This window comes from Chanodichthys erythropterus, chromosome 10, assembly GCF_024489055.1.
Source record: "Chanodichthys erythropterus isolate Z2021 chromosome 10, ASM2448905v1, whole genome shotgun sequence".
NCBI classification, from domain to species: domain Eukaryota; kingdom Metazoa; phylum Chordata; class Actinopteri; order Cypriniformes; family Xenocyprididae; genus Chanodichthys; species Chanodichthys erythropterus.
In genome coordinates this window covers 49,578,293-49,602,852 of record NC_090230.1, presented here as the reverse complement: position 1 = coordinate 49,602,852, position 24,560 = coordinate 49,578,293, and the positions used below count along the sequence as shown (strand labels likewise).

At 38.0% G+C, this 24,560-nt stretch overlaps 1 protein-coding gene across 1 annotated transcript in view; it reads right to left on the bottom strand.

Moving 5' to 3' along the window:
• pcdh1a (protocadherin 1a) overlaps positions 1-24,560 on the bottom strand; it is a 92,926-nt gene that overhangs the window by 27,789 nt on the left and 40,577 nt on the right. The window contains exon 4 of the mRNA XM_067399392.1: positions 1,498-1,717. Coding sequence (XP_067255493.1) covers positions 1,498-1,717 — 220 coding nt within the window. The remainder of the gene's footprint in view (positions 1-1,497; positions 1,718-24,560) is intronic.

Genomic DNA, 24,560 nt, shown 5'->3' with positions numbered 1-24,560 from the left:
TATCCTCAAGCAAAAATTGATTGTAAATCCACATTTTAAAGCTCTAGAGATCACATCTTTTTCACCTTTTGCATCTCTAATGGGTTTGCATTCCTGACTGATTATACACTGGCATCATATTTGAGAACCACAGTGTAGATGAAGATTATCAGTGAATAATAACTTACATTTATGTTCATCATACAAACCTATTGAATGGCTTCAGAAGACTTATAGTGGATAAGTTTTATGGTACTTTTAGAGGTTGACATCCTTATAAAAAAATGTCTTAGGTTATGTATGTAACCCGGTTCCCTGAGAGTGGAACGAGACGATACATCTAGCCATGATGCCGCATCAAACCATGATAAAAATACCAGAATACAGGTTTTGAACAACATGAGGGTGAGAGAATAATCTATATTTTTATATATTTATTATTAATATTCTGATTCTGATATTTTTTGGGGTGGAATATTCCTTTCAAAGGCACTCCATTCAAGGTTTCCTGAAGATATCACACATCAGACATAGGTGAGACCCACAAGGCAATGTACCAACAGAAGGTCATGTGTTCATTTGCCGTAGGATTTTCTCTGCAGAACACAGAGCCAGTCACATGCAGTGCTGACATTTCACTTCCTAAATGGTTCCCCTAGAATCCGAAGCACGTCTGTGGGGCTGGCAGACACACCCCACACGTGGCGCAGGTTCCCAGTGTGAAATCAACACGACACTGTGTTTCACGGAGCATGTTAAAATACTGACGTGAGAAGACTAAGGTATATTTCACAGCTAAAATATTAACACAAGCTCACAGACACATCCAGAGGGATATCAGCATGGTAATTCAGCACAACAGCACTAATAGAGAAAAATTCAGAAGGAGATAGGTGCGAAAAAGTGGTATTATGGAAGCAATGCTGTAGTAATAGAGATTAAATTGAACAGAGACAAATTTGCGAGGGCAACATTTGAAATGGCAGCTGCTGCGAGGATGTTTCTGGTTATGAGAACGACAAAATAAATGAATTACAGAAAGAATGGCTAGTACGTCTCTGGCGGAATTTAGTAATGGCTGAACGAAATTGACATTAGACTATCCTGCTTAGTCCTTGTATTTTCTTTTTGTGTTTCGTTTTCCGTCTTATTGTTTTATGACTCCAGCAGCTGCTGTGTGAGCAGTTTGGCTTGAGCAAAGAAGCTGTTTACGATCAGCACACTGTTGTCTGGGCAGACGTCAAAGTGCAGATTTATTTGGAGACCAAAAGCTCCATTAGTCTGAGTTTTTAATTAGCACGCTTGTGTGAGAGGGTCATTAAGAATGATTTGCTGTTGTGATTGAGGGCTTGCTGATGGGCAAGACACAGACCATGCTGAGTCTGCTTCTGACCCTAAATGCATAGATCAAGCTACGGCCAAAACAAAGCAGTGTTGACAAAAAATCACAGTCGGACTTTGCATCGGATCCAGTGATACCCTGCCAAATGAGATGTAACAGAAGTCTAAAGCTCCTACCAGTTTCTGGGTGTTCCATCTCTCCGATGCTGCCATCAGGGGTGGTCCGTTCGTAGTGGTCCTCGGGCAGGGCGAGGGGGCCGATACGGGGTCCTGAAGAGCTCTTGCTGCTGGGGGTCTCGGACTCCTCCAAGCCACTGTCATAGTAACTTTGCTGAGAGGAGTCCTGCTGATCTTGCACGGGATTGGCTGTGGAGAACGTCACTCTGCGATGCGGGAGCTGCAATCGAGAGGAAAAAGGGACCTTCAGTCACACAACAATCTAATTATAACTTTAGGCCCCAAAACTAGGCTAATTGACCACTAAATTTGTAATATCACACTTCAGCAGACGGGCATTTTCAATATGTAATTTCCAGAGGGGCGGCTAATGAGGAAACATTTTGTTCAAATTGAGGGGAAATGGTAAAGAGGGAATCACTTTGAGAGCATTTCTCGGCAGAGGGGGAAAGCAATATAATTCTCCTTTGATATCACTGCTTAGGTGACCGCATTGTTTTTCACAAGGCCAATGAGGGCAAACACTCATGCTGAAATACAGAGGCGCAGAGCTCATAAAATAGTGGAAATCATAGAATCCTGCAGAAAAGCCTCCATTCCCTATTCTGTGTGAGCTCAAAGCTCGTCGACTGCAGGGAGGGATCGATAGTGCCAGGCTGCACACACACGTACAAACACACACACAGACTGGCAAACAGAACCATTTTAGAGTAGGAATTAGGGCCATTAAGAGAGCAATTTCAGTTCATATAAAAAGCCCATTAACACGGCCATTTAAAACATATAGAGAGGCCATTAAGGCTACGTACTTCACCATCCCAAAGTCGCAAGGCTTTCTTTTCCCCCTCTAATTCAGCATGTTTATTTATAAGCTCATTCATCAATTTGTATGCACATTATTTTCTTGACTTCCGAAAATTTTATGCACCAAATTGTTTAGAAATGCAGTGCACATACAAATATTATTAATCTGTACATTTGCGTAGCTAGTCATGCAACGTATTGCTCATTTACATTCATGCCAGGGCTGCGCAGTATATCTGCAGCACAATTCTAAAAATCCAACACCAAGAAAAAAACGACAGCATGCTCTCCAAACAGTGTCACAGATGTTCATTTCATGACAGCTTTGTTAATTATAATGTGAGCGTTTTTGTTTTGACGCGTTGCAATGAGCTGCGTGCATCCAGTGTAACTGTAGATTGTCCTGCAATATTGTAACTTGTAGTACTATAGAATTCAACCAATGTGTGAACGCACACTGTATACATGCATGATATAAATGTATGTGTGCGTGTATAGAGAACAGTATACAGTATTTTTAAATTGTTTTTAAAACGGATAGTTCCAGCCCTTGATTCTGATTGGTTAAGCCGCGTTTTAAGCTGTTGTAAAATTCCTGAAAACATACAGCTGACCGCATTACATAACTATCACTGCACCACTGAATGAATATGTTGCTGTGTCGGTCTTAGCAACCACTCTTAGCAACGTAAACATATGTTTGTTCTCTATTGATTTTGTTCATTGAAGCTTACTGCATTATGTAGAAGAGTATTGTGAGAGAGATATTGAGTGACTGAGTATTACCTGCATTCAAATTTAGCATTTTCCTTCAGGTCACTCCTATGTTCATAATAAAAAATAAGTTTGAATGTCCGCAGCGATCTTGTCCTTATAACAGTTAGTGGGTTTCCCCGTTCCCTGCTGACACTAACAGCGCAAGTCAAAGCATTTGTCATTCGCGTCTTGTTCCGTGTTCACAACAAGTTTCAATATAAAATTCTTTGCGACTGTGTGCCTCGCTCTTAAAGACAATCTTTGCCACCATCTAATGCCATAATAATGTAACTTCTGTTGCTGTTCACGGTCAGGGACAATTTTTTTTCCAGCAGGAGGAAGCCTTTTAATGATTTTACTTCATGAAAGTTGCATTGATACATATTTTTTTGGTTTTAATATTTGTATTGTGTGGTAACCGTTTTATAAAAGCAATAAGCCCTGTGAAGCCGTGGTTTATAGTGAATTTATAACAGCTAAGGAGGTTTTAAACAACACCTCTTAGCTGTTGTAAATTAACTGTAAAGCACGGCTTCTTAGGGATTATTGATTTATTATATCACAATAAAGTGCATGTTGCTGGAAACTAAAAATGTTTTATATATTAAATAACCATGCATTAACATTGTAATATATATTTTAATATATACAGTATATAGAGGTTGAATTTCCAGCATCATTAACTATATTGTGATATGCTGTATACTGTTACCATAATATAAAATTACATGTACCGTAATATAAGATCTTGGTCATTCTGCCCATCCCAAATCTATTCACTTACACACATCCCCTTATTTCTCATACATACACTTTTACTAAACATTTGTACTTTGTGCTCACTCTTTACTCTCTCATGCTCATATGAGTTGTATGCCTGTTCTTCGTGTGCTCCCTTGTGCCCTGGTATTTACGGTTAGTGAGGCACTGAAGTGCGTAGACGAACATTCTCACTGGAAAGTAATTACATCGACTTCCTTAGCAAACTCAGACATGGACTCGCAGCACGAGTCCCTCTGTTGTCAAAGCTTTCATACAAGGAGTGTGTGCCTGTGTGGAAAAGAGAAAGAGATACAAGGGAGAACCACAGGGCTTTTTGTCTTGGGGCAGAAACTTTTTAATGTATTTCCTTTTTTAATTTTCTTATTAATTTGTAGTCTTTGATGTGCAAGGGACTGCATGCACACCATTCTTCGGGTGGCGCACGTTTTAGTCACTGTTTTATCTTTTGTAAAATGTGCTTATCATGCTTTGTAGAAAATGCAAATGGCACTGCTTGATCACTGTAAAGGGATGTAGTGATTACAAGGCCACATGTAGTATGCAAATTGTAGTGTTTGATCTACAGTAAGGGACTTTGAAAGGAAAAATCCTTAAGTGCGGTTTTATTAGGGAAAGCACATTATTGCAGTTATGATATTTTAATTGCTAATATCATTGCCATCCCAGGTACCTTCCTGGAATAATGGCATTCTCAGCGACTAGAATTGTACTTCAGACACGTTGCTATTTAAACCTAAGAGAGGCATTTAGTTATTTAAATATGGATTCTTGCTTAAACTGCTCCTACAGGCATTGCTGGAGAGTCAGCACTTTTATCCCCCCATAGCGCTGGAAGCTGCAGCTCTGCAGTTCTTGCAAATGGGATAGAGTCTCAGCACCAAGTCCAGTCTCTCTCTCTCTCTCCCTCCAGGGGGAGCACTGCAGAGCTGGGTTGGGGGGTGTTGTTAGTGGGGGGCGCATCAAAGCAGGACCAAGATAAAGGAACAGGGCCTTGGCTCTCAATGTAAGAGGGCCAGTCTGCATTCTTGCTGGCTTAGGTTCTGCACTGATGCCGGGAATAAAGTGATCCCTGATTAGAATCGACCTGCATGGATTTTGATGACTGTGAATTGGATAACTGGAGTTTGGTACTTTGGAGAGAGAGGGGTCTCATGATAGAGTCTTAGATTGGTAGAAGAGCTGGCGAGAGAATTTTAAGATTTTAGAGGGACCTGGAGTGAACAGAGTCTTGGATTGAAGAGTGTCTTGAACTGGAGAGTGCCTTGGACTGGGCAGAGAATTTTGGACGGGTCAAAGAATCTTGGATTGGAGAGGGTCCTGGATTGGAGAGAGAGAGAGACTTGTACCAGGCAGAGAGTCTTGCTTTGGAGAGACAGCCTAGACCTAGGCAGGGAGTCTTGGATTGGAGAGAGTGATTTGGAAGAGGCATACAGCCTTCTTTTGGAGACAGAGGCTAGAACTAGGCAGGGAGCATTGGATTGGAGAGGGTCTTGGACTAGAGACTGAGACGTAGATTGTAGAGAGACTTGGACTGGAGAGGGTGAGTGTTAATCTGTTGTCTCCAGGACAGAAATGGAGAACTGGTAAAGTGTTACTGGGATTGGCTGTTAAAATGGGCTTGAAACAAAAGAAAGGTTCAATTACCTTTTGTAAAGACAACGAGGCCCTGAAGGAATCTGAGTAAAACTAAACAGAACATGGACTATGCTGTAAAACCGAACAGTGAAATTAATTAAAGGGAATGAGTTTGTTTTACTCAAATAATAATGAAAATTCATTGTACTTAATAGAAAAAAATGTTCTGTGTTCTGTTCTGTAAGTTTTGTAGGGTTACCACTGTGATGAAGAGTAGAGCCAGTGGTTAGGTTGAAGGTTGAATGCAATTAACAAATCGGAAATCGGTTTCTTCAAATGGTTTGAGTTATCGCACTGCGTATCGGATCAGTGTAATAAAAACATGCAAAACTGAATATGCAAGAGCACTTCACTTGACAGAAATAATTCCCCACAGATATGGCATCAAGATGAAGTCTTGCGGGGCTTGGGTGTTGTGCCTCTGAGCAGATAATGGAGTGCTGTTCTATTCATCATGCATAAGGTGTGGTTTGAGGTGAAATACTCCACAAATGGATAGCCGATACACAGGGTGGTTTAAGCTGCAGGCAGGGCGGCGAGGCTGAGCTTTTCCTACCAGTGATTCATTCAGCCCATTACTCCTGCATGCTGTCATACCAAATGGCGTGAACTATGAGATTTGTCATTAGAAGTGGCAGCTCGATCCCCTGTACTCTGCGTACGGCCAATGCAGGCTTTTACTGTGTCAGTGCTGCTGCAGCCTCAAACCCTGTACCAGTTTTAAACATTCTGCTTTAGGAGTGCGGCTTTCTAGGCAGGGAGGGAGATCTATCGAGGGAGAAGCTCTCATGCATTCTCTCATACACAGAGGGGTTTGTATCTACCGAGCTTTGCTGGTGCAATTAGCCACTAGCGAATGCTAAACAGGTCTGACAATAGCTTTCTCCTGCCTTCTCTCATTTCAATCACCTGCTCCTCTTCTTTTTCTTGTCTCATGTCTTCACTTTCTCCTCTTTTTCGTGACTACCCCCTCCATTCTGTTTCTTTCTCCAAACACATCCCCAGAGTGCCTCCTCCCCAACTCCCCATTTCTTCCTCCCTGTGTCTCTTTGATAAATCTGGACTCTTTGAAGACCCTGGTGTCACACTTCTCGCCTCCAAGCTATTGCATCTACAAAAAAAGAAGAAACTCAACTCTAAAGGATGGAAGAGGAAAGAGCCGAGGAGGTGAGAGTCAGATGGAAAATAAGAACGGATCCGTATATGCCTAACAACCCCCACCCCCCAGCTCTCTGTGATTTTATGCTGGCTGCTTCTCTTCCGAGGTGCACTCCTTCATTGTCATGTTTGTTTGCGCAGCTCATTTTTCCTCTGCTCTACATGCCTTCTGAAGCAGCGGCTCATTGATCCTCGCACACGCCTGCAGCCCTGCAGCCTGAACGCTCGCTCAGATCCCCTTTGACTAACGCATGGCGGCAAGAGTTCACCCACCGACTTTAACCAAGCGAGAGCACAGAGGTTCACACTACATCTCCTACTCAGTGTGGGTGCACAAGGGCAGGAAAGATCTCTAAATTAACCATAGGACAGCAGCTGAGAAAACAACCTTCAATATCTACCACATAATATATCACAGCAGACAACACAACAGACCTTTCCAGACACATCATTGAAAAGTCTATACAAGTTGTTGGTTTTAATGCCTGAAAAAACCTGTTAGCGTTCCACTGTACCGCCCACGGCACACATACCTTTAAAAAGAGACCAAAACCATGCATATACTCCAAATGGTTCAAGAACAGTATGCAATTGACTTTGGGTATGCCTTTTTTAGGCATTTAGGAATTTTACAGGAATGCTAAGGGGTTAAACCAGGGACCACTATTCTACCGAATAATAGAAAAAATATTCGGCAGACACAGTCATGCCTCGTGGTTGCTGGATAACAGGTGAGCCAGGAGATAACAAAATGGTATACATAAACCTCTAAAACCACTAAACAATATAGCGAGTGTGTAAAGTGAAGAAGTGTAAACTCTATGAATGAAATGAGCGCACAAGAAATAGCCACGTTGCCGTCTCTGTGTCTTACAGAAATCAGAGCTTGGCAAGAGAAATATAAACTAAAATACTACATCTTACATATTTCTACTATTTGATATGTCTATTTAAATGATTTAAACTTTGAACGATAGGATTGACGAATGAATGAAATAAGCCCAACATGATCGCAAATCAAAAAGCTGCATTGCTATCTCTGTGCATCTCTCAGAAACCAGCTCACTGTCAAGAGTAATATCAAGATACTGAATCATACACATTTTCTTTCAACTTCCATGTTCTTAGCTGTTTTTCTATAGAGTTTGACTCCTCTTTAGTTTGTGAATAACTCTGTCCACAAAGTTGTTCTGGAAAAAAATAAATAAAGTTTTTGTTTTCTTTTATTTAACATCTATTATTATTGTTTTAATTAGAAATATGAATTTATTTATTGGGATTGCGAATGGTCCCACGAAGCACTATGAGGCTATCGGCTCTGACAATTAGAAGATATTTAAATAAGTGTTATAATTATAATAAAAAATAATTATTCTGAGTTAGGTAAGGCATATTTGTTAAATGATAACTACGAAGGGAACAGAATTACATTTAGAAAGGTCTTCAAGTACAAACTTCCAGTTAAAACCACGCCCACTCACAGTTTTATCTGAAACTGATACTAATAATTTTGACATTGTTACAGATACAGCACACCCCTAATATACAGTATAATCAATTTGTGCACAGCATTTTTAATTTTTTTTTTTTTTTTTTTTTTTCAACATGAAAAATCTAGGTCTTAACCACTCACAATTCAGATAAAGAGTTAGTTTGTAGTTTGAAAATAAAAAATCTGCATCTCATTTACTCACTCTCATGTTATTCCAAATCTGTATGTATCCTGCAGAACACAAAAGAAGATATTTTGAAGAACGCCCGGGTAAATGTGCTGAAATAGTATGAATGTGAACACACTTCTTGTGTCTAGCCTTATTCACAAAATTTAGCGCTATTTGTTCTTTTTATGACAAAGAGATGTTTGTGCACATTTTCTATTGATCATGGCAGCAGTTATTAATCAAATGTTGATGATCACATTATAAAGAGAAGTACGCCTGTATGATTTACATAATTCTTTAGTGAATTGACCAAAAAAAAAGACTAAAAACAAGCATAATGCATTCTTAGGGAATTTTCCTGATTTTTTTTTTTCTTTTGATTACATATATAAATACCAATGACAACATGACAATTAAACTATTTTAATATAAAAATACTGTTGATAAAAATATGACTTGAAAAAAAAAAGAGCTATAAAACATTATATAATGTAGTAATGTCTTAATTAAAGGGTTAGTTCACCCAAAAATGAAAATTCTGTCATTAAATACTCACCCCATGTCAATCAAAACCCGTAAGACATTTGTTCATCTTCACAAATTAACATATTTTTGATGAAATCCGTGAGCTTTCTGGCCTCTTAAAATATTCAATGTGACTGCAGTGGTTCAACCTTAATGTTATGAAGTGACGAGAATACTTTTTGTGTGCAACAAACAAACAAAAATAAGAACTTTTTTCAACAATTTCTTCTCTTCCATGTCAGTCTCCCACGCAGGTGACATAGTAAACACAGTGCAGCACTTCCGGGTTTACATTATTCTTGTCGCTTCATAACATTAAGGTTGAACCACTGTAGTCACATGGACTATTTTAACAATGTCTTTACTACCTTTCTGGGCCTTAAAAGTGGGAATAACATTGCCATCTATATCAAAGGTCAGAAAGCTCTTGGATTTCATCAAAAATATCTTAATTTGTGTTCCAAAGATGAACGAAGGTCTTACGGGTTTGGAACAACATGATGGTGAATAATTAATAACAGAATTTTCATTTTTGGATGAACTAACCCTTTAAATTGTTCTAAAATGAATACATTTATATTGAGGGGCCCTAAGATGAAAGAGTCTGTGTGAGGGATTTGCAAATTTTAAAAGCACTGGTCTAGACCAGCTTTGGCATTCACTTGACTGTCACAATGGCTGTCATTGTTGACCTTGCTGTGAACCCATAACCTTTCAAACTCTTCGGCCTCCTGTCCATCAGAGAGACGAGATGTGAAACAAACACTCTAATCTACACTTCTTATAACACCTCTCCATCTCACCTTTACTTTCTTCACACCATCTAAATTTTAACCTTTCTCTACTCCCAGTTCCTTCACACCCTCTATATTTTACCTTTCTCTCCTCCCTTTTCTCACCTGGCATCTGTCACTCCCTCTCTGCCTCCCTCACAATCTCTCCATCTCTCCCCCACCCCACCTCTCTGGAACTGTAGGCCGCCATTGGGATTTGGAGGAAATTGAATTGAATTATGAAGGAATTTCTCTGCAGTTCGATTGGCATCATTTCCCCCTCACAATAGAACATCATTCTCATATCTCTTCGTGTGAGAGAATGAAAATAGGCCCAGGCACCATTCTCTCTCTCATCCTTTTAAATTGAATTTTTCATATCAGAGGGCACCCGAGACATCTGCCGATTCTTTTAAGGCTGGGGAGAAAAACCCATTTCATAACATATGAGAGGTATATACCTGAGATTTTCAACTGGAAAAATATGACTTCCTGTGAGAAGAGTATGCATCCTTCACAGCATAACATAAAATAATAACATAGGTCTCTTTTACAACATTAGAAGGTGGAGCTGTGTCAGTGGCACGTAAGTGTCAAGTTTTCTGAATATTACCATTTAATGCAGGTGTATGCCTGCAAAAATTCTTTATACAAAGGGATGCACTGGTCGGCCCAAATGCAAGTGTTTGCATTTAGAGGTAGGCAAACACTTGGGCTCTGTGTCCTAAATTGCATTTCATTTGTGCTGTGTTCTGAAAGTCCTTGTTTTGAAAATATTGAGTGACAGTGGGAGAGGCAGTCGGAATATTAAGCTGTGATGTGGAGGTGGAAGGGAAAGGAGAGAGGCATACACACACACACACACACACACACACACACACAAAAAAAAAAACACCAAAAAAAAAAAAAAAAAAAAAAAAGAAAGAAAGAAAGAAAGAAAAGCACTTGAGAAATTAATCCTCAGTATCCACTCCCAAGTGGACACCTTTTTCCTTCTTAAACCTCCATTTCAGAGTTAATATCTCAGTCCCTAAAGCTTCTGGCTGGAAGGCATGCATGGAGCTCAGCCTCAAATTGCTTTAAGGACCTGATATATAATGGGATTGTGGGGAGAGATGACAAAGCTCTCAAGCGTGCGCTAGACTTTAGGAGCTCCCTCCGGAATTGTTTTTTGCATCACTATTAATAGACTATGATGGAATAGCTTGGAAGATAGTTCACAGTTAAAAATTATACTACTAAAGACAGTTACTGTATAACAGTAGTCTCAAGGTGTGGGACGAGTATTGTAGAAGTTCTGTAAAGGTGGTGTGGGAGACTGCCCTAGTTCTCAAATCCTGTACATTTTTACACATTTAAATCTGTCGCATTGACGATACACATGAGAACCAATGAACAAAGGGCACGGTTTCTCCTTCTTTTATGGTGTTGCAATGCTTATGTAAACAAAGACATTCTAGTATGTGTCATTAACTCTATAAAGACTACTGTACTATATTTGATACTAACATTTCTAAAGACTCTAAATTATCAACTTGATCAAAACTTTGCTGAAAAACCTGTTGTACGCAATGTATTACATGTCTTGGAAGTTTATACTTGTTTAGCAAGTAAACAGGCCTTCATTATCATTCTAAAAATCGTGTACACATTTCTTTTTTGCTGTGAAGTCTTTAATGATTTTTTATAAAGTAAGCGTTTGAATCAGTTTTATATTCTTAGTGATATATTAATATAAACACTTAAGGCCCCGGTATACTTCAAGCGAAATCGAAGAAAGAACTGATGTGACGTCATTTTGAACAAAATCAGGCCAAAATGAAGTTTGTTTTGTGTTTTTTTTGGAAGTTCGAAATGGCTTGCCAAAGTGAACTTTCAGGAAAAGTTCGCTCCAGCTGCAAAACACCTTTGTACTACCATTGGTCCGTGACGATAACGTAATAGGAGGTGTGCGCCGAGGCTCCGCCTTCATTTGCGTGGAACTAATCTCAGACTCATTTCCTCTGTAGTGTTTGTTGAGGTAAGAGCTCCACTTTATAGTACAAAATGAAGTTGTGCTTCAGATGAAATGAGGCACTGACACTGTTTTTCATGTTTGATACACTAAAGCTGCTTGCTTTTAAGCAATCTATTGAATGAAGTGCTATACAAATAAATGTGACTGGAGTGCTAATTTGCAGAGCTCATGCTAACATACCACTAACATACCAATGTTGTTATGATCACACGCTTTTCTTATGCTTTCTATAAAAATGCTTGCAGTTTTACATATTCATTCAACCGTCGCTCTCAGCAGTGTGGGCGGCGTCAGATGTTCTATTACAGGATATCGCTGGTCACGCATTTCGAACTTCGTTTTACTCCTAAACGAATAATGAAAAATAACTTTGTTTGAAGTATATCAGGGCCTTTACTGGACTGAATCAATGAAGATTTGATTATCTTAATAGTACATCAGTTTCTTAAAAGTCAAGTTAAAATGTGAGTATCAAATATGATACATCAGGCATTTGAGGAATGTTTATTTGTACTGGTTATCTCTCAATCTCTCAGTGCTTGCATTCTCCATCTTCATTAGCTTACGATCTGTTTAACAGTCATGTCTAATACGTTGTTAGCTAGAACTGTTATACAAAGAAAGTGGACAGTATAAGAAAAAATATGACCTTTTGCTGTGGTTGATGCTCAATGTCGCTATAACTGGGCAGAAATACATAATCATGTTTCGCTTGGTCCGCTCAAAGTCGCGCTGGATTTTCTTTTTAGTGTAAGTTTGAGAGGTCTATCTATCACTTTTTTCCATGTTTGTAGAGTTAGTTAGTGGAGTAAATAAATAGGCTGTGTACACGGCTTTTTAAAAAAGGCACGTGCTGGTGTTACGCATTCGTTCGACCAATCAGCGTACACTTACGTCACTGGTAGTACCTTTTGTGCTAGGTTAGACATTTACACTCTGAAGTAGTCATGATTCACCTCTCACAACGTAACATGCTCTAAACACACCTCTTAAGCATGCAGAATAATGTAAGTGGATATTTATTGATGTAATCGCGCCTTTGAATGATTACGAAATCGTGGCATGCGTAATCGTAATCGCAATTCGGTTAATTGTGTAACACTAGTACCTATAATCCATATATAACCTATTTTGTATTTTTTAATATGTTTTTTCTTTTGCAAAACAGAAAATAACTAAACTAGAGGCCTAGTGACAGTTAATTTAGACATTTTTCAACAAATCTGTGAAAACTGAAAGAAAATATAAAATTTTCAATTTAATTTTTTTTCAAAGCTGAAAATAAATGCAGTGTAACTAAATATTTTTCCCCACAGTAGTTTGAATATATTTTATTTAAACATAACTTGGCTCCTTTATGCTAAAATGCCTGTTTGTTCTCATTTGTAAGTTTTTCTGGATAAAATATTTCAGTAATTAAGCTAAGAAAACATATGTAAATTACATGACCTTTTCTTATTTTAAAGGAGGTGTTAAGATTGGACTGGAGGATGAAAGCCAGCAGTGATGAGGGAAACCGCTGAGTAAGGTTTGAGGGTGATTTATATGTACCACACAGTGAAAGTTCCACAATAAATGTGCAATAAAAAATTTAATAAATAAATAAAAAAAAACTGTACAATATTTACAATATATAGCAAGATCAGCTAAATCCAAAGATCTGATCTGTGTATACAGCAAGCTCAAGCACCACGTACTACAAACAGCACTTCCCACTACTACCACACAGTACTGTTTCTGGAGCCATTTAATCTTCCCCTGCACTGTACATTTCTAAAATAAGTGTTCTTCCCACCCACACACCCTAGTGAAAAATAAATAAATAAATAAATAAAAAATACTATACAGGTGCTGGTCATATAATTAGAATATCATCAAAAAGATTATTTATTTCACTAATTCCATTCAAAAAGTGAAACTTGTATATTATATTCATTCATTACACATGGACTGATATATTTCAAATGTTTATTTCTTTTAATTTTGATGATTATAACTGACAACTAAGGAAAATCCCAAATTCAGTATCTCAGAAAATTAGAATATTGTGAAAAGGTTCAATATTGAAGACACCTGGTGCCACACTCTAATCAGCTAATTAACTCAAAACACCTGCAAAGGCCTTTAAATGGTCTCTCAGTCTAGTTCTGTAGGCTACACAATCATGGGGAAGACTGCTGACTTGACAGTTGTCCAAAAGACGACCATTGACACCTTGCACAAGGAGGGCAAGACACAAAAGGTCATTGCAAAAGAGGCTGGCTGTTCACAGAGCTCTGTGTCCAAGCACATTAATAGAGAGGCAAAGGGAAGGAAAAGATGTGGTAGAAAAAAGGTGTATAAGCAATAGGGATAACCGCACCCTGGAGAGGATTGTGAAACAAAACCCATTCAAAAATGTGGGGGAGATTCACAAAGAGTGGACTGCAGCTAGAGTCAGTGCTTCAAGAACCACTACAAACAGACGTATGCAAGACATGGGTTTCTGCTGTCACATTCCTTGTGTCAAGCCACTCTTGAACAACAGACAGCGTCAGAAGCGTCTTGCCTAAAGACAAAAAGGACTGGACTGCTGCTGAGTGGTCCAAAGTTATGTTCTCTGATGAAAGTAAATTTTGCATTTCCTTTCGAAATCAGGGTCCCAGAGTCTGGAGGAAGAGAGGAGAGGCAGACAATCCACGTTGCTTGAGGTCCAGTGTAAAGTTTCCAGAGTCAGTGATGGTTTGGGGTGCCATGTCATCTGCTGGTGTTTGTCCACTGTGTTTTCTAAGGTGCAAGGTCAACGCAGCCGTATACCAGGAAGTTTTAGAGCACTTCATGCTTCCTGCTGCTGACCAACTTTATGGAGATGCAGATTTCGTTTTCCAACAGGACTTGGCACCTGCACACAGTGCCAAAGCTACCAGTACCTGGTTTAAGACCATAGTATCCCTGTTTATAATTGGCCAGCAAACTCGCTTGACCTTAACCATATAGAAAATCTATGGGGTATTGTGAAGAGGAAGATGCGATATGCCAGACCCAACAATGCAGAGGAGCTGAAGGCCACTATCAGAGCAACCTGGGCTCTCATAACACCTGAGCAGTGCCACAGACTGATCAACTCCATGCCACGCCGCATTGCTGCAGTAATTCAGGCAAAAGGAGCCCCAATTAAGTATTAAGTGCTGTACATGCTCATACTTTTCAAGTTCATACTTTTCAATTGGCCAAGATTTCTAAAAATCCTTTCTTTGTATTGGTCTCAAGTAATATTGTAATTTTCTGAGATACTGAATTTGGGATTTTCATCAAAATCATCAAAATTAAACGAAATAAACATTTGAAATATATCAGTGTGTGTGTAATGAATGAATATAATATACAGGTTTCACTTTTTGAATGGAATTAGTGAAATAAATAAACTTTTTGATGATATTCTAATTATATGACCAGCACCTGTAATGTATTTGAAATACATTTATTTTGTGCTAAATATACTACCAATACATTTACATATTTATGTATTAAATAAAAACACCCTGCAATTGTACTTTTGGAATACTAAACTGGTATACTTAAAGTCTGGTAAATTGGAACAAATTTAGACTTAATGCACTTTAATTGTGAGGAAATAGGGCTGAAGTCCAAATAAAGATATATTTAAGAATATTTGCTTGTGCTAAAACGGATTTATTGCAACACTTTTAAAAAATAACTGTAAAAAAGCTAAACAAATTTACACAGTAAAACAGTGTTTTCCATTAACATTATTTTCAAGAAAGTAGCCTATACAAAGACAAATATTATCCAGTAATATGCCATAAAAACAATGCATTCTGGGTAATATTTGTCATTTTCGAGAATGTAGCCTATGCAAAAAGACAAATCAAGCATTCTGCGTTAGTTCAGGCAGGCCTCGTAGTCGAGCTCTGCTATCAGCTGATTCACAAATTCCAACCCCAGCCATATCAGCTGATCTGATTTCTATGGACTCCATTGGCAACTCTGAAATAAGGCGCATTACTTAAACGCAGCTTCCGTCTCTCTGCTTGCTTGGCTGCTTCCACTGCACGCTGCTAGCAACCCACCTCTTCCCCAGCTCCTCCTTAAACTTGTGTCTAACCTAATCATTCTGTTGCCTTTGATGCATGTTCTGTTCTCAGTAGGGGTATTTTGTGCTGCTCTCTCAGTTAAAAAATGGGAGGTTGTCCCCAGAAGCTGCTGCTGTTCCCGGTCTTGGCATTTATGGAAAAGGACGGGGAATTTAGAACAAAGTCATACCGCCAAATTGTAATTTTAGCAAAATATGCCAATAAAAAAATGACTAAAGTTTGTCTCTTGAAATTTTTGACTTAAGTGGTCCTGATTTTTTTTTTTTTTTTTTTACGCTATATTACTGGTTCAATGGAAAACTGTATTTTACTGTGTAAATTTGTTTCATTTTTTTACAGCTATCTTTTAGAGTGAAGTACTTTAGGTACACTTTAAATATATTGAATTTAAAGACTGATATTATGCGGTAAAATAATAACAGTAAGTCTAAAGTGATATGTCAATAAATATGTTAATAGATTTGAAGTATATATAATTTTTTTTTTAAACAAATACAGCAGATGGAATCTCCAGGCATGTCATCACATGCAACATGAATGCTTAGATAGCGTGAATACACTGTATAAATGAGCCAGGTTTTTAACTGCACAAGTTTGGTAAATGACTCGTAACATTTGTAACATTTATGGCACTGTTCTTAACATATGATATGGACCAGGTGAACATGGTGATGTATTTTCTGGTTTCCCTGTTCTTCCTGCCTGTGTTCCCTAGTTCTTTTAGTTCATTGTCCGGTATCATCTATGTTTTATGGTTGTGTTCTCCTGAGTATTCTCTGGATATATTATAGTTTATTTCATCAAATCTCCTGCATTGTGCACTTCCTTGCAGCCTTACGTGACAGGTGGTGTGATTATTTCTATTAATAATGAAAAGATATACAATTCTGTTATGATACAATATCTGATATATGTTACAGCTGCTGACTCATACATATACTTCATATATAGGACATAATTCACAATAACACACAATACACTCAAACTTTACACAAACCATGTATACATGATTGTGTACAGACCATGTTAACATGGCATCCATGTATGTGCATGTGCAATGTGTGTGTGTGTATTCAGTCCATGCGTAGTCACAGACTGACACTGAGCACCACTACTGTAGATAGACTTTTTATCTGTACTTCCTCTACATTCTTACTTAAAAGAAATGACTAACCACACTCTGAATTTCCTCAACATATAAAATAAGAGAGACTATATTAAAGAATAATGTTTAATTAGAAGCCAGAGAGCTCTTTCATCTCTTGCTCAAAGCTCTATGACATGGCAATGGAACTAGGACAAAATTCCTTTATTGATCCATTTGAGCAAACCCGTGGTTTGGCAGCTGCCTAACTGTGTTCAACCAGACGTAAAAATGACTCTTAGAAAATTCTTTATCCGCAGCGAGGCCGGCTCACTCATGTGATTTCTCCCATCGCTTCTGAAATCAGAAGGATGTCTTGTATGGAGTTCTGTTTGCAAATATCAAAGGAATTGATGGAGTAGATGATTCTGCTCACATCTCATCCTTCGCCCACTTTAGCCAGTGGGTGAAACACACGGCGGAGAGCTGATGAATTCAAACCTCTGTCCTCTTAATGAATTAAAAGCTGATTACAGATGGGTGAGTATAGCTCTGGCTACAGCTGGGCCTGCAAGTGAGCTGAGGGAAGGAGAGAGAGAGTGAGAGAGGTAAGTCTGTAAAGAAGAGCGGGATAAAAAAACACTGCCGTAAGCCAGAAACAAACTATCTTGTGAAGACTGGTAATCAGAAAGCATTGATCCGACATTTCCAATTAAGTGAGGACGCATGTAGAGTTGAGGAGTTTGTGATTACGCATTCATGCGTGTGCGTGCAAGGCAAAGTGTTTGTCTGTGCTTAGTGTGGTGTGATAATGGCTTGAAAGTCAAGACATTCTCTCGCTACCCCCCCACCTCTGAATACAAACTAAAACAAACGAACCAAAGTTTTACACTGTACCGTGCAATGAATGGAGTCAGTTAACACATACAAGAGCACACATGCATGGAATGTGCAACCACAGAATTCCTCCAAAATGTACTCAGATTTCAACGGAATTCAAATGGCTATCAAAATTGAATGCATCAAGCTGATTTAGTAGACTTACAGCTGAGTTAAGGCTGCTCTGTGTCTGAATTGGATCAAAGGCCAGCAGTAAAGAAATTTGTCAAAAAAAGTGAGATTAAATACATAAAGTATATTTGTGTTATTTAATATTTAATTATTGCAGGTTTGCGTTTTATTCTGAGTTTGTATTTCACCATTTTTATTCATTTTGAGGAATACTGAATCTGTTTTTGTGCAAGTGAGATGAGTAAATGCATGCTCACATTCAGTCTAGGACTACAATAACCATCATGTTTACACAGCGCACACAATGCCTCTGCATCTTACTTCCAATTTGTCAGTCAATAAAAGGGAAAACAAAGTAATTTGTGTTACTTATTTGAAAAAGTAACTTGGATAATTTGTTGTCAAATTACGTGAAATTACAAAATACTTGAAAAAAGTAATCTGATTACGTAACTCACATTACTTGTAATGTGTTACCCCCAACACTGCTGGTTATAATTGCTGTGAAAATGTATTTATGCCACCTCTGAGCAGCATTAAACAGTCTAAACACCTAAATGCCATTTCAGAAGCACTTCTGTGCCACGTTTGCAGTGTAAATTAGGCATTAGTTCTAACTCTAAAATCTAAATGGAAGTCACATTGCAATTTTATTTTCTGAAATTGTAAATAAAAAATATAAAACATAAAAAAATGTTATTTTGAAGAAATCGTCATGGCTCCGAGACGTGATGGTGTCTGATTCATGAACGAGCTGATTCTTTTTAAATAAATTGGTGGTGCATTCCAAAGGGATACATCGCCCTCCGAAGGGCACTTTGGAGTGAAAACAATCATGGCCGCTATATTGAAGGGTCGTTCCAAACCGAAGTGCTCAAAACTGGCCACTTCAAAGGGCCCTTTAGAATGAAGGATTTCGAAGGGTACAACAGATGAACACTTCGGGCCCCCCATGATCCTTTGCATAGGGAAGTTGTTTGACGTCACAGAATGGGTACAGGAGGCTTGGAGTTCGATTTTACCTCTAAATGCATGTATAGTTCATATTTATACGAGTTAGATTTTGGTACATTATTATTACGACATTGTACTTCAACAAAAATACTGTACAGCTCCCTTTATCAGTCCATTCAAATGTTTAAAATACATAGACACAATATACAATATGGTGCAATAAACCAAAAAATAAATAAATAAATAAATGAACGTTAAACAAAAGAAACAATCTACTCATTATTCGGAGTGTGTTTTTTGGGGGTCAATCAGCATACAAAATGTGTGACGAAGGTAGCTCCTTGATTGTCTCGTTAAAGTGACGCAGAAGTGTTTTTTTTTTTACCCCTACACCCTTCATACCTTCGAAGCTCTCATTCCAGAGGGTAAACCCTATGAAGGGATTAGAGCATAGGGATGAGCCCTTCCGAATGGAACACAGGGAGGTTTGTATATTACAGTGAACGATTCATTCTGCATCTGTTCTCGAGTCAACAACTCACTGATTCAAATGATTCGGTGAGAGCGAGTCTCCAGTTAACAATTCACTGAATTCACAAATCTATCTCAAAATGAGCCAAGAACGAGGGATCCTTGTAGTGAGCATGCGCGAATGCAAAATTTAAGGGTATTATTGTATATGAAAATCATATTTAGGACACGACTGTCAGAGATTTGTAAACTAAATCTGCTGTAAAAGGGTAAGCTGTTTAAGCCCACTGTATGAAATGCTTGAATGTGTATGTCTACATTTGCATATTACCGTCTGAACAGGGGAAGGTTTTAGGTACAAACTAAACAATGTTAAAATAAGCACATTAACACCCATGCATCTTCCCCACTGCTGTAACAGTTTTAAATTATATAAAACTAGTATGTTTGCATGACGTTTTTCTTAAAATGTTAACACATTTTGCCCTGTGACTTCTTTTTTATATTGTATGCGTTTATATTTGTCAAGACACATTTTGTTTTTCCTCATTTTAATATACTATATGGTATATTTTGTTCATTTCACCTGTTTGCAAACTTGAATTATCAGTAGGATAATTATTCAGTAGTGGTGTATGAAAAGTTGATAGAAAAATGCATAGTCTTCTTTATTGATTTTATTGACTAGTGCTAGCTACCTGACAAGTCATAATTCATAATGATGTCAAACTGAATTTCCTGTATTTTGTATATGTGTTCATTCAATAGTTTGGCTAAATTGAAAATGCTACCTTTTATGCCATCATTTAAACAATTTAATTATATATAATTGTGTGTGTGTGTGTATATATATATATATATATATATATATATATATACACACACACACAGTTGTGCTCAAAATTATTCATACCCTTTGTAAATATGACTAAAGAAAGTTGTGAAAATATATCTGCATTGTTAATCCGTATGATCTTTTATTTTAAAAATTTACAGAAATCCAACCTTTCATTGGAGGATAAGAATTTTAAATGGGGGGAAAATCTCATTATAATTTTTTTTTCTCTAATACACATTGTTCACAATTAATCATACCCTTTTATTCAATACTTTTTTACAACCTCCTTTTGCCAAGATAACAGCTCTGAGTCTTCTACAATAATGCCTGATGAGTTTGGAGAACACCTGAGAAGAGAAAAGAGACCATTCCTTCATACAGAATCTCTCCAGATCCTTCAGATTTCCAGCTCCATGTTGGTTATTCTTCTCTTCTCTTCAATTCACTCCACTCATTTTCTATAGGGCTCAGGTCAGGCGACTGAGATGGTCATGGCAGAAGCTTGTTTTTGTGCTCAGTGACACATTTTTGTGTTGATTTTGATGTTTGTTTTTGTGTCATTGCCCTGATGGAAGATCCATCCACAGCCCATTATATGATTTCTAACAGGGACAGGTTTTTTTTTTTTTATCTTTTTTATACAACCTTTTTTATCTTTTGCTATTTGATAAAATCCATGATTCAATGTATGTGGACAAGATATCCAGGATCTCCGGCAGAAAAATAGGCCCACAATATTCAAGATCCAGCAGTATATTTCATTGTACACGTGGTGAACTTTTTATCCCTGTGTGCACCAAACCCATCTTAAGTGTTTGCTGCTAAAAAATTCTGACCATAGAACCCATGTTTGAAGTTCCAGTAGTGTCAGTTACTTTTTAAACATTCTATGGTCAGATGAAACAGCAACAAAAAATGAGCTTTTTAGCAGCAAACACTTTAGAGGGCTTTGGTGCAAACAGGAATAAAAAAGTACCCCATGTGTACAATGAAATATACTGCTGGATTTTTAATGTTGTGGGCTTATTTTTCTGCAAGAGATCCTGGACATCTTGTTCAGATACATGGAATCATGGATTCTATCAAATGCCAAAAAATAAAAAATAAAAACCTGACGCTTCTGCTAGAAATCTTATAATGGGCCATGTTTGGATCTTCCATCAGGGCAGTGATCCAAAAACAAACATCAAAATAAACACAAAAATTGGTCACTGAGCACAAAACCAAGCTTTTGCCATGACCATCTCAGTCGCCTGACCTGAACCCTAAAGAAAATGAGTGGGGTGAACTGAAGAGAAGAAGCACCAACATGGAGCTGGGAATCTGAAGGATCTGGAGAGATTCTGTATGAAGGAATGGTCTCTGATCTCTTCTCAGGTGTTCTCCAATCCCACCATTATAGAAGACGACTCAGAGCTGTTATCTTGCCAAAAGGAGGTTGTAAAAAAGTATTGAATAAAAGTGTATGATTAATTGTGATATATATATATAATTCAATTGTTTAAATGATAGCAGAAAAGGTAGCATTTTCAATTTAGCCAAACTATTGAATGAACACATATACAAAAGACAGGAAATTCAGTTTGATATCAAGTCCTCCTGGGGCAGGACTTAAGGGGCAGACCCACTGGAGGGATACGTGGAGGAAACTGGCTGTGATTGAGCTGACCAGGCCGCGTGCTTTTCTGAGGGGACTGGACGAGGAAGACACGTTCGCTCTTGAACCTCTTCACTTTTGAACTTGGAACCATTTCAAAAAAGAATCAGATTCATAGACTCGACTAGGGAAAAAAAACAACAAAAAAAAACAGGCAGGTTCACTATAGTGAATCATGTCCTCGACCAGGCCCGTCAGAAAGCATGCGTTAAGTGGGGCATCTGGACAATTCAACAAATAAGAGAGCTCAGAAAATTCCTCCTGATACCTCTCCAGCAGGCGACCGTCCTGCCGAAGATCCCGCAGTCGGTCTGTCGATGATATAACCACGCTGGGAGGCACAGGAGAGCTTTGGATCAAGAAAATTCCCATCATGCAGAAGTCCTGTGGTTGGGTCCGTTCTTCTGTTACAATCCGTGTTGCTGAAGCAGGGATGAGTCATAAACGGACTTCTACGCAAATAGGAACTTTATTCAACAAGGGAACAGAACAGCGAACTCCTTAAACAGTGCATAAGACATGGACGGAAATGTACCAAAATTCTGGGGACCAGTGTTTTCTTTTGCAGAGCAACTCAACTCCAATTTTTTTTTCTTTTGGATTTGGTTCAAAGATAGCTCGTTGTTTCTCATGGAAATCAAGTGAGTCAGCTAGATGGGGATTAGAATAGCAGATGGGAGGGAAAGGAGGTTTCTCCAAGCTGCAAACTTAAATCTGCATTAGTTTTATTAGAAATGTTTTCAGCCAATCAGTATGCTTGGATTTGAGACACTGGCTTTACTGGGCTTTATAGGGGGTTTTGTAGGTCAGTGGACTAATTGGGAGCCAGAGGTGATATTCTGCAGCACACATTGACCTCCATTACACTACTGCAGGATATTAAAAGAAATAGTGAGAGAGAGAGACAGAGATACCCATTAGTCCCATGTTAAAAGCAACTAATTTCAGTACATTTCTGACCACAAACTCGGAGGCAGACTGGGTGCAGAGTCTGCCCTTAGTCTGTATGTAACATGGCACTTCCGTGGCTATAAAGCTCCAGGGACCTTATCAGCGCAGTGATCGTGTCAAATAAACAGAGCGCTTTCAACTCTTCTAAAACATCCACAGACTCATAGTCCAACTGTAACTGGGATAGACATTCACAATTGGCTTGAAAAAAAAAAAAAAAAAAAAAAAAAGAACAGAACAGAACAGAACAAAAAGATAAAAAGGACCTGACACATGGTCTCGATCCCTGCGGACACATGCAGGCCATGCCACATTTTCCACTCGGAAAACCTGGGCAACAGTATGTGTTATTACCACTTCCAGCCAAAACGGATCAACAATTACATTTTTTTTTTTTTTTTTCAGCCAAAAATGAAAATTCTGTTATCATTTACTTAACCTCATGTTGTCCCAAACACGCTCTGTCAAGCTACAAAAATGTACATGTTATACTGATTTTATGCAGGGTAGAGCTGGAGTAGCCAACCCTGTTCCTGGAGGGCTACCATCCCGCAGAGATAAGCTCCAACCCCAATCAAACACACGAAAACCTGCTAAAAGTCTTCAGATTTACTTGTAAATTACATGGATGTGTGTTTGATTAGGATTAGAGCTAAACTCTGCAGGACAGTGGCCCTCAAGCCAGAGTTGACCAGCTCTAAGGTTAAAGATGAAAGTTTAGCAGTGCAAAAACACAATAAATGTAAATGCCTTAATTTAAGGACATTTAGAGATGTGATATATGGAGCATGTCTTGCATATTACACATTTTTTTGCATCACATAAAACACATAAATATTTTTTATACCTTAATAGTGCAATGTATCCTGGGAGATAAAACTCATAAAATCCAAAATATATCAAAAAGTCCTTTGAATTTCTTTTACTAGATGATGTAAAAAGTGACATAAAATTACTTTTTACTCATAATTTTTCACTCTTACTTGTTTAAGGGTTAAATTATAAGAGATAATTTACACATTACATTATACATTTTATGTAATATAATAATAATATTGTATATATTTTTATTTATTATCTTATCTAGTTATCACAAATCACAAATTCAGATTTTTTTTTTTAAATATAGAGACATATAAGATGTGTAATGTACATAATCTCTTATAAATAGTTTTGCAGATCAGTTCATTGCACACCATGGGATTTTGCTTGCCCTCCACCTTCCCCAGCACCACCTGCTTAGATCTGCTGCTTCTCCCTATGTTTCCTTCATTCAATTCACCGTTTTCATTTGCATTTTAGATGCATCCACATTCAGCAGCAGCAGAAGCATAGCAGATCTAGTCCGCCAAGACAAAGCCTATATGTGCATTCGATGTTTATTAATAAATGCTGGTTAAATTAATTCCGAGAATTGTCATGATTTAATTTCATTCATGGAATTTCCATCATATTTTTTTAAATCCCTGATATGCAGTATAAACCCAGTGCAGTGTAAATAATTTACAGATACTAAGATTTTCTAACATCTTTTGAAACACAAGGTTAAAGATCCTTGTGAAAAGAAATTATTCAGTGCTAGTTTTCAGTGGACACTGTTAGCACCTTTTTTGCAGTACTGTATCTGAGTGTGCTGGTTCCTAAAGAACACTCTCTTTGATCACACATTCACATTGTCCGTTAATCCATTATAATGCATTAAGTTTCTGCAGTAGCCATTGCTCCTTTGAACCCCAGACATCAACTAAAGCAATAGGCAGCTCTGGAAACATTATGAGTGGCCGTTATAACTCAAACCTTTTCAATAATTGAAATTCATTCTGACTTGTGATGAAGGCACACACATACTGTTAAAGTGCATAACAACAAAACAGGCTTTGATTAAAGATAC